The sequence below is a fragment of the Hyperolius riggenbachi genome, chromosome 11 (assembly GCF_040937935.1).
Source record: "Hyperolius riggenbachi isolate aHypRig1 chromosome 11, aHypRig1.pri, whole genome shotgun sequence".
NCBI lineage: Eukaryota > Metazoa > Chordata > Amphibia > Anura > Hyperoliidae > Hyperolius > Hyperolius riggenbachi.
In genome coordinates, this window is record NC_090656.1 from 111,286,082 (window position 1) to 111,305,560 (window position 19,479).

Here is a 19,479-nt window from a genome sequence, read left to right on the forward strand (position 1 = left end):
ACTGCCTGGTTGTGCTATACATTTGTATACCCTTCAGATTGCTTTCATCGCAATGGAACATGTTGGATGTTTATAAATCAATAAATAATAATTGAGAGATGAAGCCGGCACCATCAACGAAGATTCATGCTCTTTTATTCATAATAAACTGTCACATTCATATGCGACGTTTCGGGGGGATCCCCCTTTCTCAAGCAAGTGACAGGATATAACAGAAACAATACAGTGCAATTTATACATAACAATTGTTCACAAATTGTTTTACAAAAGGCGCAGTCAAGCTATTGAGTATTCCCGTGTGATTTTGATTGCACTGGTTAATTGTTCGTATTCATCTACCCTCATGGTATGACTGTGAAGTTGATATTACTCTGAAGGGATGATCTGCGCTCTGCAGATGTTATACAGGAATGTTAGTGGAAGAAGAAGAGTGATGCTCTGCAGGCTGAACTAGGTATGTGAGAGATGTGATAGAGGACCAATGTCCATCCTCCTCCCTCAGGCTCAGTGCTGATGGTGGGGGGAAGCTGTGACGTCAGACATGCCCTATAAAGCCAGGGCTGTCAGCAGGTGCCTGAAACACTTCTAAAAAAGAGTAGTAATGCCGACGCCAAACATCTCCGGATCTGGGAAAAGCTTCAGGAGGGCTGTTTCCGAACTCGACCCTAAACAAGCAGAGGCCATTCTGGTAAGACTCTTCTTGCTCCAAGTTGTGCAGCTCTACACAAATGTATTCATGCATGTGTTATATGCTGCTTTCTGCGCTGTGCTGCTTGACTGCTGAATTGAATTTGCTTCATTTACAAAAGTCACTGCTGGTGTCATTATTCTGTAATTCGTATATCAAAGCTGACATACAGGGACGCTTGTAGACAAAACTAGCAACGGCACCTGAGACAATCAGATGCTTTAATGAAACCAAGAATCTTACTGTATGCACTGCACAAGATGTGCACTTTAGCTCTACTTTTCTTTTATTGGTCTTGGTTTTGTGAAACTTGTGCATTTTGTCTTGTGTTTGTACTGTTTGTGTATTATTTTATCAACTTGATGTTTTTTTCTGATTTGTCCAATATAACAATAGCAAAACCATAGCTAAATTATAGTTTGTATGCTGCAGAGCAACCTATAAGAATCCACTTGGCTCGTATATAAAGACCAGGGTAAGGAGCAAAAGTGAAAGTTATGCAAGACAAGCAGATTTCAACTGCTAAATGAAAGATGGACCCTGATTAATGTGTGTTTCTGTTGTGTGTGTGTGTGTGTTGCCCATAGCAACCTGTCCACCTGTTTTGATTTTTTAAAATAATAATAGGGTCTGATTGGCTGGCATGGATACTTATTCAATCTTTTTCCTTTCCTTTCTTTTCCTTCTTTCTTTTATAATGGCATCACAAAAGTATTTGCACTGTTACACTGGTTTCTGGTATTAACTGGAAAAGGTATACGACGAGACCACTTTAAAAATAAAAATAAGTATTATACCTAGGGAAATACTTCTGTTATACATCACAATGTTACTTAAAATAGCTTTGATGTATTACTTGATGCTGATAAATTCAACATATATTTAATATTGGTGATTCCCTCTGTATACAGTGACTTCTTTAGGAATGCACTGTAAAACGTATGGACGCAGTTAAACCCTTAACCTGACGTAAGTTTAGTAATGCCAGTTTAGTGAAAGGTAATTTTGGATTAGTTTCTATGGGTTACGGAATTGAATATGGTCCTTGCTTTGACTTACGCTGGCTACACACATCATGACCGCAATGATGCACACTATCGGCATGTCGTGTGTAAGTTTTCCCAATGTATGAGTGAGTTTCATCCAGACACTCTGGTTTCCCAAAAGCATAATAAGTTCATTGTGTTCCCCCCAAATTGGCCTTAAAATACAACTGAAGTGGGAAGAATATGGAGGCTGCCATATTTATTTCCTTTTAAACAATATCAGTTGTCTGACAGCCCTGCTGATCTATTTGGCTGCAGAAGTGTTTGCATAACACCAGAAACTAGCATGCAGCTAATCTTGTCAGATCTGACAATAATGTCAGAAATTCCTGATCTGCTGCATGCTTGTTCAGGGTTTTTGGCTAAATGTATTAGAGGCAGAGGATCAGCAGGATAGCCAGGCAACTGGTATTGCTCATAATGAAATAAATATGGCAGCCTCCATATACCTCTCACTACAGTTGTCCTTTAAATAAAAACAGAAAAGACACCTGTTTAGTCTGACATTTATGACCACATCATTTTTTTAACACCTCACTACTGCAACTATGTACTGAACTGAGACACGTCTATGCATTATGTATCATATGGGAGAAAAGCAGTTTTCAAATATTTTGTTGTCGTTGTTCAGTCAGGGCATTAGCACTGTATTGGTGTAATAGTAGTGGCTATGGCTAAAACTATTAGAGGCAAAGGACCCGCAGGAAAGCCAGGCAACTGGTATTGCTTAAAAGGAAATAAATATGGCAGCTTCCGGATCCCTCTCGTTTCTGTGGTAATAAAAGTAATTTAAAACGTGAAGCAAATTACAGATTTCACCATTTTGACTGACAATCGTTGTAAAAGATTTAGCTAAAAAGACAATGACAAGCAACCGTTATCGCGTGTTCTTTCAGATCCAACTGGCAGCTCAGTTCACATGTTTTTGTGCAGTCAGTTGGTGTGTACACGTCGTTCAAATGACATTGTACCAGAGCATGTACGCATGTCATGTAAAGTGTCACTTCCGCTAGCAGTTTTCGAGTGACACAATTGTTTGGAATATCGGTGTGTGTGAACAATGTAATTTAAACTACTTGTCGTTTCTTTTTGCTAGTTAATGTCATTTGAGGGGACGTGCTCTTTTTGTGTGTGCCAACATTTGTCTAGCATGTCTAGAGACCTTTACACTATGATAGGGGAAAAAACACTATGACTGTGATGGGGATTAGATTGTGAGCTCCTCTGAAGGACAGTTATATAATGACGCGATGATGCATGCTGTAAAATGAGCTATACGGATATACAGGTAGCATGCTAAATATTATAATGCAAACGGTTTGATAAAAACATCACATCCATGCAAAACTGAACTGTTAACATAAGAACAATTTATTGACTGTGTTTTTTTTAGCCAACTGTGATAATGTCAACAGATCGTAAGGCAGACATTATGGTAGAATTAAATCAATAGTTTCAAAGCAGTTGACCAATTTTTTTTTTAAGATTCCTTTGTGATCATTTAAAAAAATATTTGATTGCACTCGAATCTGACTGTGTGTAGCGAGCATCACTGATACAATTCTTCTTGTGTTTCAGAGGAAGGTGAGAGAATGTGTTTACAGAGGATGTGATTACCGCTTGTAGATGAGACCTGGGATGTAAATAAACTGTTATTATGATGGTTTTAGTAAATGGACACATCGTTACCCGATCAGAACATTTTCTGTGAAATGTTCTGACAATTACATTTTCACACAATATATTTTCAATATACTGTCACATTTTGGTCCCAATGATATGCTGTCACTTATTCAGTTCTGTTCCAAAAACACGTGGATCTTCATATTATCAAGATAGCAAAAGTCACATTTGTAGCATACGCAGCATGCATACCTATAGATGACAGTCATACTATTTAGCAGTTTGTAGCAATGCCTAGATGCTGCCTTACTGTACAAGGAAAGGGTGCAATATAAGACAGATGATGACTGTGATTGGGGATAGTATTACTATTATTATTATTTAGTATTTCATTAGTATTTATATATTATTATTTAGTATTTATATAGTGCTGACATCTTTCGCAGAGTATATATTCTTGTCACTTAACTGTCCCTCAGAGGGGCTCACAATCTAACCCCTATAGTACAGTAGATAAGGTGAAAGATGCTGCACTGTATTGGCAATGCCCCACCAATTTTTTTAATTGGATTCAAATTCACTTTGCCAGTGTACACAATGCTTTTTTGCACCCCTCTATCCTGTCCTCCTTATCTTATTCTAAAAAGCTCTTTGTTGTACGCATATGAACTCCATGTTCCAGTGATGACAGTACGTGACTTCCAGTGGAGTCTCTGTCATCTTTTGGAGGACGTCATTGCAGTAGCCCCACCTCCTTTTGTGGCCCTCCCCACGACTCAGGCTCACTATTTTCTATGGAATGGAGGTATTGCTCAAACAAGACAGTAAAATATGGAAAGGGGTTTATGGGGAGGGTGGTTCATTGTTTGACTAGTTAGTTTGGGGCAGCAATGGAAAGAGAAAATAAATCCAGGAAATAAGTTTTTAAATAATAATAAATAAAAATTCAACATTTTTTTATTTTGAAAATCTAGCTCTTTCACTTAAAAAAACAACCCAGGAAATGGTCTTTAACCACTTGCTGTCCCCTATGATGTGAAAATAAGTCTTTGCACTCTCCTTCCTACAAAATCTTAGATAACATTGTTTATTTATCTCTGACCTGATGACATCACTACAGAGTTGTAAAGTAATGACAGCAAACCTCTCTCCTCCTCCAAAGGAATTCAATGGCAGAGTTAATTAGTAACCAGGTGTAAAATACACATTCCAGGAGCAGACAGTAGCAGATTGTATACATTACTTAATTGTTACATCTAATACATTATCAAAACAATTGGACTGTTTACATAAACAAGAGGGATAGACAAATAAAATGTGTGGGTTTAATGTACAATAGAACTGTTTACATTAAAGTAGTTGTATGAAAGTGGATAAATTGTGTATTTTTTCACTTTTTTCCTTATTTTCCTTTTAAAATGCATAGAAAATAAGGTAATTACTAAACACAAATATCAGCCACAAAAACCTCATTTGTCCTGAAAAAAAAATACATAGACAATTTAGTTGTGATAATTAATGATACAGTTATTGCTCTAATCAGAGCTGAGCTGAACTGTGAAAATGACCAGGGTAGTTCGAAGTGGTTAAAGGACAACTATCAAATAATATGTTTTTTCTCAGGATGCTATTAATAATAGGAGTGTCTTTGTACTAAAAGACTGTATAATTGTCCGTTAAAGGCTAGTTCCTGAATTGTCCTGTAAGTAAATGTGCTAGATTAAAAAAAAAAAAACAGTTGCTACTTTTGAAGTATTATTTATTATTATTTACAAACTAATTTCCGGGATTTTTATCTTTATTTCCATGAAGCGATGGACTAGTCAAAAACATGTCATTTCTGTCAGATTTCTACTACCTACTGTAAGTGCCAGCAACATAGGAAAAACTTAATTTATGGCTAATTGTTCTCTGGAAGAAACTTACTTCTTATTTGCATGTGTTTACATGTATTTTAAATGTTACATTTTTTTGAGATCATGGTCCTTTAACCACTTGAGGACCCACGCTTTACCCCCCTTAAGGACCAGCGCTGTATTCTGTGATCTGTGCTGGGTGGGCTCTGCAGCCCCCAGCACAGATCAGGTAGCAGGCAGAGCGACCAGATCGCCCCCTTTTTTCCCCCCTATGGGGATGATGTGCAAGGGGGGTCTGATCGCTCCTGCCTGCCTGAGGTTTGCGGGGGGGGGCACCTCAAAGCCCCCCTCCGCGGCGACATTCCCCCCTCCCTCTCCTACCTCCCTTCCCCCCGGAGATCAGAGGCTGCACAGGAACGGATCTGTCCTGTGCAGCCTCTAACAGGCTCCTGCCTGTCATGTGACAGCGATCCCCGGCCAGGGATCGCTGATCTGGTACAACGCTGCTACTGTTAGCAGCGTTGTACGAATGTAAACAAAGCGGCTTATTTCCGCTTGTGTTTACATTTAGCCTGCGAGCCGCGATCGGCGACCCGCAGGCTATTCACGGAGCCCCCCGCCGTGAATTGACAGGAAGCAGCTGCTCGCGCAAGCAGCTGCTTCCTGATTAATTAGCCTGCAGCCAGCCCTGCAGCTGCCACTTTGCCGACGCGCGTTATGAGTGCGCGGTCGGCAAGTGGTTAAGACACAGGCACAGCTCACATTGGACCTAGGATTTCATTTCTCATCATTTTTGTTGTAAATTTGGAATTAAAAAAATCCAATAAAAACAGAGCAATGCATGATGAGGTGTTTAAAATAGTGCAGAAGTCGGCAAAAAAGAGCAAATGTTTCATTTGGCCTTAGAGTTCAAGTTCCATTGCTATGCATTGAATAGAACATTGTTTTGAATTAACTTTTCTACAAAGTGTCATTTTTGAAAAAAACAAAAACTTGCTACTCCCATTCATAGATTCCAATGCTTTCCTTAGAGATGGACAGCTGCCTGCTCACTCCCACATAGTCTGAACTATATCCTCTTTAAAGGGGCACTATGGCGAAAAATTGTAAAATGTAAAATATGTGCAAACCTATACAAATAAGAAGTACGTTTTTTTTCCAGAGTAAAATGAGCCATACATTGCTTTTCTCCTATGTTGCTGTCACTTACAGTAGGTAGTAGAAATCTGACAGAAGTGACACGGTTTTTTGAATTAGTCCATCTCTTCATAGGGGATTCTCAGCAAGGCGTTTATTCTTTATAAAGATATTCCCTAAAAAGGATGTAAACAATGCTGCTGGCCGGCTTCCCTGCTCGCTACACAGTTTTTTGGCAGTTGGACAGAACAACTGCCATTCACTAAGTGCTTTTGTAAATAAATAAATCCCTGCGAATCCCCCATGAAGAGATTGACTAGTCCAAAACCTGTCAGATTTCTACTACCTACTGTAAGTGACATCAACATAGGAGAAAAGTAATTTATGGCTCATTTTACTTTGGAAAAAACGTACTTCTTATTTGTATGTTTGCACATATTTTAAATTTTAAAATGTTTCGCCATAGTGCCTCTTTAAGTACATGCAAGTCATTGCTTTTGCACAGCTGCAATGTTACCTGGACATCATTACATATTTACAGATTAATTGTATTTGCTGTCTGTGCTTGCTCTTTTAACCTTGTATAATTTAGTATTTTTTACATGGTGATATATGAATGATAACTTATGTATAAAAGCAAGAACTTCTTTTATAGATAAGTTACCATTCATATATTACCAAGTAAGAAATTCCTAATTTATACAAGGTTTGAAGAGCAAGCACAGGCAGCATTTTTTTTGCCCGTTAGCCAATAAATGGTATCATCCTGATTCAAAACTTCTTGCTTTTACTGATGGCTAACACGATACAATACTGCTAACTTATCTATAATAATAGTTTCCAAGCTGTCCGCTGTATGCCTGTGAGACCTTCTTCCACACACGCCCTTTCCTGCCCTGCACCACTCTGATTAGCCACATTTGGCCACAGGCTGGCTTCACATAGCCACACTGTTCATTGGCTGTGGCTGATGTAATTGGCCGCAGTGATTCATCATGGCCGTGGTACTGATTGACCACGAAGCTCATTGGCTGGCTCCCGGTGCCTGTGGCCTAGGCAGCATAGTAGCACAGGCCATATCAGTAGTGTAAAATACACTTGTATATAACAATTGCTTTGTGTGTTTTTTGCAATGACCGTGTTCTTTGCATTTCTAGTCCCCCCGATTCCTGGGCAGACGGCAGAGTTTGATAGAAGATGCTCGGAAGGAACGAGAGGCGGCGGCAGCTGCAGCAGAGGCAGGAGAATGCTCGGACTCCCTCGTTTTTGAAGAGAAAGATGGCAAAGCTATTGTCAACCTGCTCTTCTCTCTCAAAGGAAACAAACAATCCTCACTATCCCGCACCTTGAAAGTATTTGAGGTAAGAACCACATTGATAGCGTACTGTTACGCATAGATGAGCAATGTGCTGCACCTTCCCAGTGCCAGTTCTAGATGCTTTGCTGCCTGAGGTAAACTTGTGAGGATGTGCAGCCCCCCACCCTGGTTTGGAATGATCGCACAGCACCCAACAATTTACTCTGCTTCATTTAATTTTCTCAGTCAGCAAGGGAGCTTATGCAACAACTTGAGACTTGACAAGCAGCAGCTCAACACAATAACACACTGGCTGGGTGGCTGACTGGCTGCCTCAGCCAGTCGGTCGTCCTCTAGTCAGGACAGCAGTGCTGTCCTCCCTTCTGCTGTGCAAGTCAAATGAAACACTGCTGCTCTCCTGCTGCTGCTCTCCTGCCTCCCCCTACGCACTCACTGTCTCCTCACACAGCACAACAATCTGCTTTCCCCCAATGATGACCTCTTCACCTCACTCACTCTCCTCTTTCTTCTCCACCTACTCTGTCTACATATGTCACATGTCACAATATTAGCATACAGACCCTCTGCCTCTAATACTTTTAGTTATAGACCCTGCACAAACATGCAGATCAGATGCATTTACTGTAGTCTGACTGGACTAGTAGCATGCTAGTTTCAGGTGGGTGTTTCAGAAAATACTGAGGCTAGAAAGTTGGATGGTAGCAGGTAAAAAGGGCACCAGCTGCTATTGGAAAAATTGGGTGCCATAGACCCTAATGCATTTATCAGTAATACGGCGCCCAAAGCAGAGAAATGGGTGTGCAATAAATATAATTTTCAACATCAGAACATTAAAGTTTTTGAAATATGATATCATTTTAGAAACTTGAAACGTTATGGTTTTTGTCATATTATTTCATTTGTATGTAAAGATTTTACGTTATCAAATATGTTATCGCTTCTATGTTTGTAAGGGTGTTTGTGCAGGGGGTGGTGGTTAGGGTTACACAACACCAGGGGATTGGTTAGGGTTAGGCACCCTGGAGCACCACGGGGGGGGGGGGGGGGTCTTAGGGTTAGGCACCACCAGGGGGGTGGTAAGGGTTAGGCACCACCAGGGAAGGGGGGGGGTCTTTGTATTGTAATACCAGTCACTGCTACCTTTCACTGCAACTGTGTGACTGCACATTGTATTAGTCAAGTCATTGTATACCTTTCACTTCATCCCCCCCTGATATGGACAAAGCAGGTAGAGGCAGAGGCAGGGGCAGACCCAGAGGCAGGCCACCCGGCAGGTCTGTTCAAGGTCGTGCTGACATGATTCTGTGCTGCCCTGGCCCAAAGTACAGTGCTCAGAAGAAGGCACGTCCCATCAACTCCCAAGATTGACAGGAGTCAGGACGTGGTTGACTATTTAACACAGAACACCTCATCTTCCGCATCCACCAGCGCTACCACATCCACTACATTTGACACTTCGCAGGAGTTACTTGGTGGGGAAATCACTTATTCACAGCCATTATTGTTACAACAAGATGAAGGCACTAAGCAAGTTACACCACCTCATATGTCTGAGTTAGGCCACACTATGGACGTAAGGTGTGAGGAGGAAGATGATGAAGTACCTGCTGTTGGTGCAGTTTTGGAGGTGTCTGATACAAGCAAAGCTTTCGAGGATGATTATGATGATGATACTGCCATGGATGCCATGTGGGATTCTAAGAGACACGATGATCAAGGGGACAGTTCAGAGGGGGAGTCAGAGAGGAGTAGGAGGAGATGAGTTGCTGAAAGAAGCAGGGGGAGCTCGTTGTCAGAAACAGCTGGTGGCAGTGTCCGGCGCCATGTATCTCCACCTATGTACAGCCAGCCAACATGCCCTTCACATCAGTTGCTGACGCCACCATAGTGCCCACACCCCAGGGTGGCTCAGCGGTGTAGAATTTTTTTAGTGTGTATGCCAAAGATCAGAGCAATGCCATCTGTACTCTCTGCCACCAAAAATTGAGCCGTGGAAAGGCCAACACCCACGTAGGGACAACTGCCTTACGAAGGCACATGCTAATTAAATATTACACTTTACACAATATAAATTAATTAAAAATGAATGAATCCCATTGTCCCTTATGTGATGTGTCATAGGGATAATAAGCATAATGTAGACACTGTTGTTCCCTGAGATATGATTATGTATACCTAAATAATGTCAAGAATGTATCGTGCCTGGATTGAAATGTTCTTCATTTTATTTGTATGTAATGGAATGCCACTGTTTGGCATTTCTATTTAAAAAAAAGTTAATAAAAAAATCTCATAACAAAAAATAAAATAAAATACTTAATCACCTCTGCCCCCTACTGTTACGAAAATAAAATGCAAAAAAAAAAAGAAAGAAAGAGACAGTTTTTTTTAAAATAAATAAATATGTAGTCATGTTAGGGCCTTTTTGCATGTCATGAGGGTATATTACTGTTATTTTTGCAAATAGGGGCTTGAAATTATAGATCAAGTAGTAAAACAAAAAGCAGTAAAAAGAAACCTTTTAAATAATATAAATAAAATATTAAAATATTAAAATAATATATTGTCACCATACATTGTACTAGGGACATCATTTAAAAGTTGTAATAACCGGGACAAATAGGCAAATAAAATGTGTGGGTTTATTTACAGTAATATTATTTATTTTAAATCTGTAGGGGATGGAATTGGAGAGATTGAGTATTTTTTCCCCTGGTTTTTCCTTAAACATGAATAAAAAATAAAGTGAATACTAAAAACAAATATTATCCCCAAAAAGCCTAATTTGTGGCGCAAAAAGGTATATATCATTTTGATATGATCGGTAGTGATAAAGTTATTGGCAAATGAAAGGGAGGAATGCTGTCAGGTGAAAATTGCTGTGGTCTGTGAAAGCCCCTTGGTGGTGAAGTGGTTAAAGAACACCTAAAGTGAGAGGAATTTGGAGGCTGACATTTTATTTCCTTGAAAAGCAAACTTGAACTGAAAATAAACTGAAACAAACAATTGTGTCTGTCCTCCTACTACAGGCAAGATTTTTATGGCTTTGTAATTAGTTATCCCATCAGTGAGGCGTACATTTGAAATAGCCGCTTGTTGAATTGGGTGTGATTATCGTGCTTGTTATATAGCAGCTATATGTATGAACTGCTATTGCTTTCACATATAAATGTGTTTGTTATCGGTGTATCTCTTTATTTTAAAGTGAATTATTGCACCCTTTTTTTTATGCTCCCCCTCCCATTCATGTCAGCGCCTGCATGTAAGTGTGTTTGCTATCGGCTTTGATTTTAATGGAGGGGAGAGCCCCGGGGAGGGCAGCCCGACCTCTCTACCTTCCTCCCCCCAGTCGCCCTCCGTGCTCCCCCCTCGGAGTGCAGAGTTAGCTCGCAGGGAAGCGCTGTAAATAGCTACTCACCTCCAATTGCCGCTCACTCGCCCCCGGTCTTCTCCTCTCTGCATAGCCGCTTTACACACGCTACTTCCTAACAGGATTTCCTAACAGGAAGCAGCGTGTGTATAGCGGCTATGCAGAGAGGAGAAGACCGGCGGCAATTGTAGGTGAGTAGCTATTTACATCGCTTCCCTGCGCGCTAACTCTGCACTCCGAGGGGGGAGCACGGAGGGCGACCGGGGGGAGGAAGGTAGAGAGGTCGGGCTGCCCTCCCCGGGGCTCTCCCCTCCATTAAAATCAAAGCCGATAGCAAACACACTTACATGCAGGCGCTGACATGAATGGGAGGGGGAGCAAAAAAAAGAGGGTGCAATAATTCACTTGAAAATAAAAAGATACACCGATAACAAACAAATTTGTATGCGAAAGCAATAGCAGTTAATAACTGTTAATTTTCATTGCGCCCATATTATGCAGTCCGCGCCTGCAAGGAGTTATGTAGCCGATAAATGCATTGCAAGAATAGACGCGCCTAATTCAAGCTGCGCTTTAATCGTCGTGTTCGTCAGTGAGACTTATGCTATAGACTGAGTAAGCCAACTGGAAATAAAACTTTTGCATACCTGAAGCACAAGAAAAAGAAAAAAAAGGGACACAGGCTAGTTATATGCAGGAAATGGCACTGTTCATATTCCTGAGACAAGCATGTGGCCACGGTGTGCAAACTTTAGTCAGAACACCTGATTTGCATTCTCATTTTAGATCAGTTGCTCAAAGTATTAGAGCCAGAAAGACAGACAATTTACATTGCTGAAAAATTAAATAAATGTGGCCACTTCCATATCACTTTCACTATAGGGTCCATTTAAGACTGTTGATCCTCTCGTGTTGTCATTTGCTAGTGTATACTTCCCAAACCCTTTCACTGAAGCAGTTGCTAGAGTCTACTGCTATCTGCTGATTTCCAGAGCCGGGACAAGGTCCTCCAGCACCCAAGGCTGAGACACTAAAGTGTGCCCCTCCATCCCCCCCCCCCCCCAGCCATCACACATTGATTGCTATTAGACTAAGAGGCGCCCCAGGGCCCCCAACACCTTAATATCTAGTTATCTGGCTTGCGGTCACTGCCATGTATCCCCTTTTCTTGATTCTCTCTGCTTTAAACACAATAGGGAAATGATAGCTAAGTGAGTTGTGCGCCCCCTCCTACACTGCGCCCTGAGTCTGGAGTTTCTCTAGCCTCTGCCTCGGCCCGGTCCTGCTGACTCCGTCTCTACCCTGTATATTGCACTCCTGTTAAACATTCTCAGCACTTGTAGATGACAACACCCAATACACAGACTACTAGAGCTTTCTTTGCGGTGGAGATTGATTTCCTTGTCAGCACACCAGTCCCATCAGAGGCAAAACCTGCTATTGCAGCCTCCAATGAACCTTGCAGACCAGCAGCCACTAGTAATCAAAGCAACCACTCCACCTCCTAACAGTAGAAATGGCTCGAACCTCCGATTTTCAGTTCGCAAACCTCGAACTCGAAGTTCCAAAAAAGTTTGCGAACCGCAATAGATTTTAATGCCAGGCAAACTTGAAAAACAACAAACACTGTTTCTGGCCACAAAAGTGATGGAAAAGATGTTTCAAGGGGTCTAACACCTAGAGGGGGGCATGGCGGAGTGGGATACATGCCAAAAGTCCCAGGGAAAATTACGGATTTGACGCACAGCAGGGTTATAATCCCTAAAGGGCAGAAATCACATTGCATTGCTAAATTGGAGGCCTAAAGTGCTTGAAAACATCTTGCATGTGTATACATGGATCAGCAGTTAGTGTAATTAGTATACTGCTTCACACTGACAGACCAAACTCACTGTGTAACGCATCACAAACAGCTGTTTGTGTAGTGATGGCCATGCTAGATTGGTGCGCATGATTGCGAGAGTGCAGGCGATGGCGGTTTTCAAGCCCATATGGTCGGGCTGAGGTAGCTCAATGACAGAACAATAGTGAGAGAGGCAGTGAAAGGTATGCACTGAATGTGCTGGGCCTGGCACAGTACAGCAATTAGCAAGGGCCAGCTGCGACAGACAGGGCTGTATATGCAGTGTCAGTGGCACACACACACAAAAAAAAACACATCAGAAGAACATTAGCTCTCAAAAGAGCTGATGGGGTGCTTTTCATCAACAAATATCAGCAAGGAGCAAGCTAAAAGACCTCCTAACTATCGCTTTCCCTATCTCTCCAATGTCTCTCCCCTCTCTCACTAATACAGCAGCACACAGAGTGAGAACATGGCCAACGCTGCTGCCTTTTATAAGGAGGAGGGCGCGGGCTCCAGGAGGGAGTGCAGCCTGATTGACTGCCATGTGTCTGCTGACTGTGATGTAGAGGGTCAAAGTTTAGCTCAATGATGTAGTATAGGGTTGGGTCGAACTCGCTAAGTGTTCACGGTTCACCGTAAAACTCGAACCAGTTAAGTTTGCATAAACAAGTTCTCCGGCGAACCGTTCAGGCCTTCTCTACTTAACAATCAGGATGGCTTCAAATGTCTTTAGATTGTTGTCAGTACTGCAGCTGTTACAACTACTAAGAACACAGGTTTTTTTTTTGCTCACTGAAAGTTTTGGAATAAAGACTGGTTGGAGAGCAATGCAGGGCTAATCTTGTTGCTAAACTGACACAAATTGAGGCTCACACTATTTTATTTATTTATTGTATTTATAAAGCGCCAACATATCACGCAGCGCTGTGAGAAATGCCTAATAATCTCACTGCCACTAATTTAAAATGATTCTGTTTTGGAGTTCTGCTAATGTTTTGTAAAAGCTAATCTAGAAAAATACCCTCTACATTGAGCTTAGAATATTCTGCCAACATACAGTGTCGATATTGGGCGTCCCAGAAATATTTGCACTTGGGGATTATGTTACACCCCAGAGTCTACATAGAATGAATAGTGTGAAGTCAGATATTTTCACAGCGTCTGGGAATACTCTTGGAGCAGTCCTTTTCAGCACTGCTAGATTTGGGCGCAGCCAACGCCACCATAGACTATAATAGGAATCACATCTAAAGCGGCGCTCAGTGAGTAACGTTAGGGCCGTCAGAAGACGGAGCCAAAGTAGCTTAAAAAACACAATAACTTGGCCTCCAGCAATCGCTGGAAGCCAAATTATATCATTCCCCCACTATCCACGGCGGCCTGGAGGGGGAATAGTAATTAACACGACCCGGACTTGTGCAGAAGCAGAATCAGCCATATACCAGCTATATATCTTGCGACCAAGTCTCCTCGCCGATTTCAAATGTATGCGAATACTCTTTATAGAATTCTGGTGATGTTTCCTCAACTAAACTCTTGTTGCTGGGACCCTTGAAGACCTTCCCCAAAGTCAGGGGCGTAACTAGAGGGGAGCAGCCTCTGTGATTGCAGGGGAACCCAGAGCAGCTACGGCACCCCCCATCTGCTAACTGTCCTTTCCACCAATACAGGGGACTATACTTCAGATCAGGTATTTTCGTGGCAACTCTTGTTATGGGTGTGAAGATCATAATGGCCATGCTTGTTTTAAGACCCTCATGAGATGCTCACCAAGGCCGTAAGAGGCACGAAGGGGAGGCAAGGGAACATTGGGACGGGGAGCCATCAAAGTTTCCCGGGGGGGAGGCATGAATTGTAGTTACGCCACTGCCCCAAGAACATGCCAAACATTTCTTACTAAACTCCTGTCCTATAATGCTAGACAGTAAATCATATTCAAAAGGTTATTTAGAAGAGTGCACCATTAGATCTTTTAGGACAACGGTAATACATTTAAGCAAACCTGAACTGAAAAATTATGACAAAATTAATTGTATGTATGGCAGCAATAGTATATAGAACGTCACTGCAGTATCATATTGTTATTGTCATTTTAAAGGGTTTTATTTTATCTCTGAAGTCTGTAGAGCAGCCATTTTATTGTGGTGTACAATCTGGTTCATTCAGCTGCCAACAACAAGAAATAAAAAACATTTAAGCTAGGATAACACAACACCAGGGTACTATCCACAGTGACCCTCCTAATGTTCTCATTTCACCTGTGGTGTCATTTGTGATGGACATGATAGATATCTGCTCATCAGTCTTGGATCATCTGTGTCTTGTATTGTTTAGGCTGAAGTTCCTCTTTAAGGGTCTTCTTTTTCTAGTCTCTACTATGAAAATGGGTGTGTTGATGAATGTGAACGTGGTACACAAGGTGTAGATAATGTATAGGATAGGTTTGTTTGGATATAGGTCTGAAGAGACAGACCTATACTGGACTCAAACGTCTAAAACAAAATTTGTCCTTTTCTTCCTTAAAGGAATACTAATAGTATTCCGTTAAGCAGTAGAAGGTGACTCACATCTGTTTTCTGTCATTGTACAGACTTGCCTACAGGGGTATGGCTACTCCTGTGTCACAGTGACCAAGGTAAAATGGAAGGTCTTTGAAGGTTTTATTGAGTTAGGGAGTGTTTTCCTAATAATGACACTGCCACAGATGAATTCATTGTTGGCATTCCCCTACTGAAAAAATATTTTGTTACTGTACTTTTTGTAAAGCAGTCTTTTGATGATCTGGTTTTTATCTGACTCTGAGTATGTAAGTCGACTTTTTTAAGTCAGTGCAAGTAATGTTAATAGTTCATTTTAGCTAGTTGTTTGCTGAGTATCGTCCACTAGCCTCAATTAAGGGGTCCAGTCAAAAATGGCGCATATGAAAAATGGCGCACGGAGATGCAGCTGTTTTTTTTTGCTGCTTATCGTTATTTAACAATAAGCTATAAACGTTATTAAACATTATTTAACATTTAGCTATAAAACGTTGTCAGCCAGATGACAGAGGCTACAAATATAAATGCCAGGGCTCTGCCACTGAAAGTACTTTCTTACCCTGTGCAGGATGCTCCAGGCTGGTGGCTGGCTGGCAGTGCCCGCTGTCTAGTGGTGCTGGAAGTGGTCAGGCAGCCGATCCCGTGTGGGTGACCCAGCACACTGCTGCCTGCGTGGCATTCCGGCTTCTGCTGCTGCACTCTCCTCCATCATCCCAACGTTGTGCCAACCATCCATCCTCATCCCAGGATCTGCTTTTCCTAGACGGCAGAGGTGGCAGGGCTAACGTGTCTGCTCTTCACCCGTCCACTCCTCTCTCTTCCCTCCTGCTGCTTATTTTGAAACTTGAGAAGCCACCACATACGAGGAAATTGTGTCAGTGAATGAGCCAGCAGCCGAAGAAACCCTCCTGACGGTGGGTTAATTAACATTAAAGACAGTAAAATGATAATTAGCGATATGCTGCTTGCCAATTTAACCTTTCAATTAGTTTTTCGTCTGTGCGCCATAATTAAACATTGATATTACTAAATAAGGTTAAGACTATGTGTTCAAGGCGGCGCCTTTTTTAAACATCTGCACTATGCGCCATTTTTCTCTGACCCCCAATTAAGGGTACTTTGTCTCTAAGCACGTTGGTTTGAGTGTCCAGAAAAATAGGATCACAACGCAAGAGGGTTGAAAAGTTGCATTGCATGTTATGAGAGTAATGCTTTGCATGCAACGTTTCCAAAGCTTGCAATAAACTATGTATAGTTTGTCATTAAAGATATTAGCCAAATCAAGTTTGTTGGTTTGCATACAGCAAAGCATTCACTACATAGAAGTATGCATGACTACAACTTGAAATTAACCTATCAAATCCCTTGGTGCCTTCATTTCATTAGGGCTCTTTCACACTAGAGGTTGCGGTAGAAAAGGCTGAAAGTCAGCCTTTTGCCTAACGCCAATACATAGAGTTTTCAAAGCATTTTACAGCTCATATGAAAACGTCCTTTTTTTTTTCTATAAAAATAAGTGAACAAGTCAGCTGTAAAACGCTTTGAAAACGCTTTGAAAACGCTGAAGTTGGCGTTTTCCATTGACTATCATTGAAACGCCAACAGCCAACTTCGGCTGGAAACAGCCCTGAAAAAGCTCCTGGGAGCGTTGAAACGCAACGCTCCAAAACGCCGAGTTATATGTGAAAGGTAAAATGAAAGTCTATGGACTTTCATTTTACCTTAGAAAACGCCAACTTCGGCTGTGGCGTTAAAACGCCGAAAAAGTCCTCTGGTGTGAAAGGGCCCTTAGACTATTGTCAAGCTGCATACAATTAGCCTAATTTTTAATCAACTCCACCATCCCTAACAGTGGTGCTCATCCGGATTACCCTGATATCCGAACTTTTTTCCACTATCCGACTGGATTCAGATTCCGGATACCTGGGCCCAAATCCGAATAGCACTATGCAGATATTTGGTCGCATACCCGGATATCCATGGATATCCGGCGGATATCCGAATCCGAATACTGTAACTAAGGAGATGACGTCATTGAGCCAATCAGAGGGCTCCCAGCAGAAGCCCTAGCAACCAATCACAGAAGGGAACCCTGGCCAGCCCCACCTGACCTCATTGAGCCAATCAGAGGGCTCCCAGCAGAAGCCCTAGTAACCAATCACAGAAGGGAACCCTGGCCAGCCCCACCTGACCTCATTGAGCTAATCAGAGGGCTCCCAGTCTAAGCCCTAGCACCCAATCACAGAAAGAAACCCTGGCCAGGCCCCCCTGTATAATAAGGAGGGCTGCCATAATGAGAAATATTGTCCTTGCTTGTCACTGCTCTCTGAGAGACATGCTCCAGTGCTGCTGGCCTAGGAGGTACTGTATACAGTGATAAACCTAAAGCTGTTCAGTGATTAACACCTTCACTATCTATCACTACACTATTGTTATATTGTTTATTAGGTAGCTAGCTTGATTTCATTCAGTGACAGTCAGAGTGTGTGCTGCAGGGCTGCTGCAGGCAGCTGTTATGTGTCTGTGTGAGTGCTGTGCACAGACCAGGCCAGCTGCTGCCTGCTGGCCTGCTAGCCTTAGCTACAGTATAGGTTAGGTTAGGGAATAGGATTACTGTGTTATTGTGTAGTACTGTAGTACTGCAGTTAGTGCTAGTTAGTTGTTAGAGTAGTAGTACTACTGTGTTAGCTTACTACAGAACTGCTGTGCTGCTGTTAAGTGCCACTGTGACAGTTAGTGTGCACTAGTGTCTTCTCCTCTGCTGTCTGACTGTCACTCGGCATATGGCACTTGCCACTTGGCACACAGCACTTGGCACTTGCCACATGGCACTTGGCACATAGCAGGTGGCACGTGGCAGGTGGCACTTGGCACGTGTCACGAGTAGAGATGTCACGAACCTCCGATTTTCGGTTCGTGAACCCTGTTCGCGAACCTCCGCAAAAGGTTCGGTTTGCGTAAAAGTTTGCGGACCGCAATAGACTTCAATAGGGAGGCGAACTTTGAAAAATAGAAAAAATTATGACAGCTGGAAAAATGATAGAAAACATGTTTTCGAGGGCTCTAATACCTGGAGGCAGACATGATTCAATGATATACACATAAAAAGTCCCAGGCAAAAATCTTTTGGCTACATATCTGTAAGCAGTGGCTGGATGGTGTAATGGTTAAGGGCTCTGCCTCTGACACAGGAGACAAGGGATCGAATCTCGGCTCTGTCTGCTCAGTAAGCCAGCACCTATTCAGTAGGAGACCTTAGGCAAGTCTTCCTAACACTGCTACTGCCTATAGAGCGTGCCCTAGTGGCTGCAGCTCTGGTGCTTTGAGTCTGCCATGGGGAAAAGTGTGATATAAATGTTATTTGTCTTGTCTAATTTTTCTCTTGCATTGAGCATAAATGGTACATGCTAAGCTACTTTCAGCTACTTTCAGCTACTAGTGTTGGTGGTATAATGGATATGTTAGTTACCTACCATACACTGAGACCTGGGTTCAAATCCCAGTCACGGTATGTAAGCTGGTTTTTGAAATACTGGAATTCCCTGGCAGATGAGACCCTCTTCCCTCCGGTAGGAGGGAGTAGGTAGAAGGGTAGGAGGGTGGAGGGTGGATACAAGAGGCTAATTAAAATTTCCTTAGCAGAGTGTGTAGCAGCTGTCCATTAATTAATTAGTATAGGCAGACGAGTGAGTCAAAAGGCTCAAGGACCTTGACTTGTATAAGGGTGGGTGGGGCTCCAGGCGTGAGTGAAGTCTGATTGGCAACAATGGGCCTGCTGACTGTGATGTAGAAGGTCAAAGTTTTGCTTAATAGAGCATTATGGGGCAAATCGAACTTCCGCAAAAGTTTGCTTGGTCCAGGCGAAGGTGAACGCGAACCCCCAAAGTTCGCCGGCGAACCGTTCGGGACATCTCTAGTCACGAGTGTCACGCGGCATGTGGCATCTGTCACATGACACGTGCCAAATGCCAAGTGCAACGTGCCAAGTGCAACGTGCCAAGTGCCACCTGCCACTGCCAAGTGCCACGTCCAGCATGCTCCTGGCAGACGTTACACCT

At 42.3% G+C, this 19,479-nt stretch overlaps 1 protein-coding gene across 2 annotated transcripts in view; it reads left to right on the plus strand.

The window, feature by feature from the left end:
* The first annotated feature begins 461 nt into the window (after positions 1 to 461).
* Positions 462 to 19,479, plus strand: part of TH (tyrosine hydroxylase) — a 116,774-nt gene continuing 97,756 nt past the window's right edge. Inside the window, exons 1-2 of one of the 2 annotated variants that reach the window (XM_068261513.1) lie at positions 462 to 688; positions 7,508 to 7,711. In XM_068261513.1, the coding sequence (XP_068117614.1) occupies positions 602 to 688; positions 7,508 to 7,711 (291 nt within the window). In that variant the 5' untranslated portion in view covers positions 462 to 601. Of the gene's footprint in view, positions 689 to 4,131; positions 4,163 to 7,507; positions 7,712 to 19,479 lie in introns of those variants that run through there. The other variant, XM_068261514.1, reaches the window with a different exon arrangement.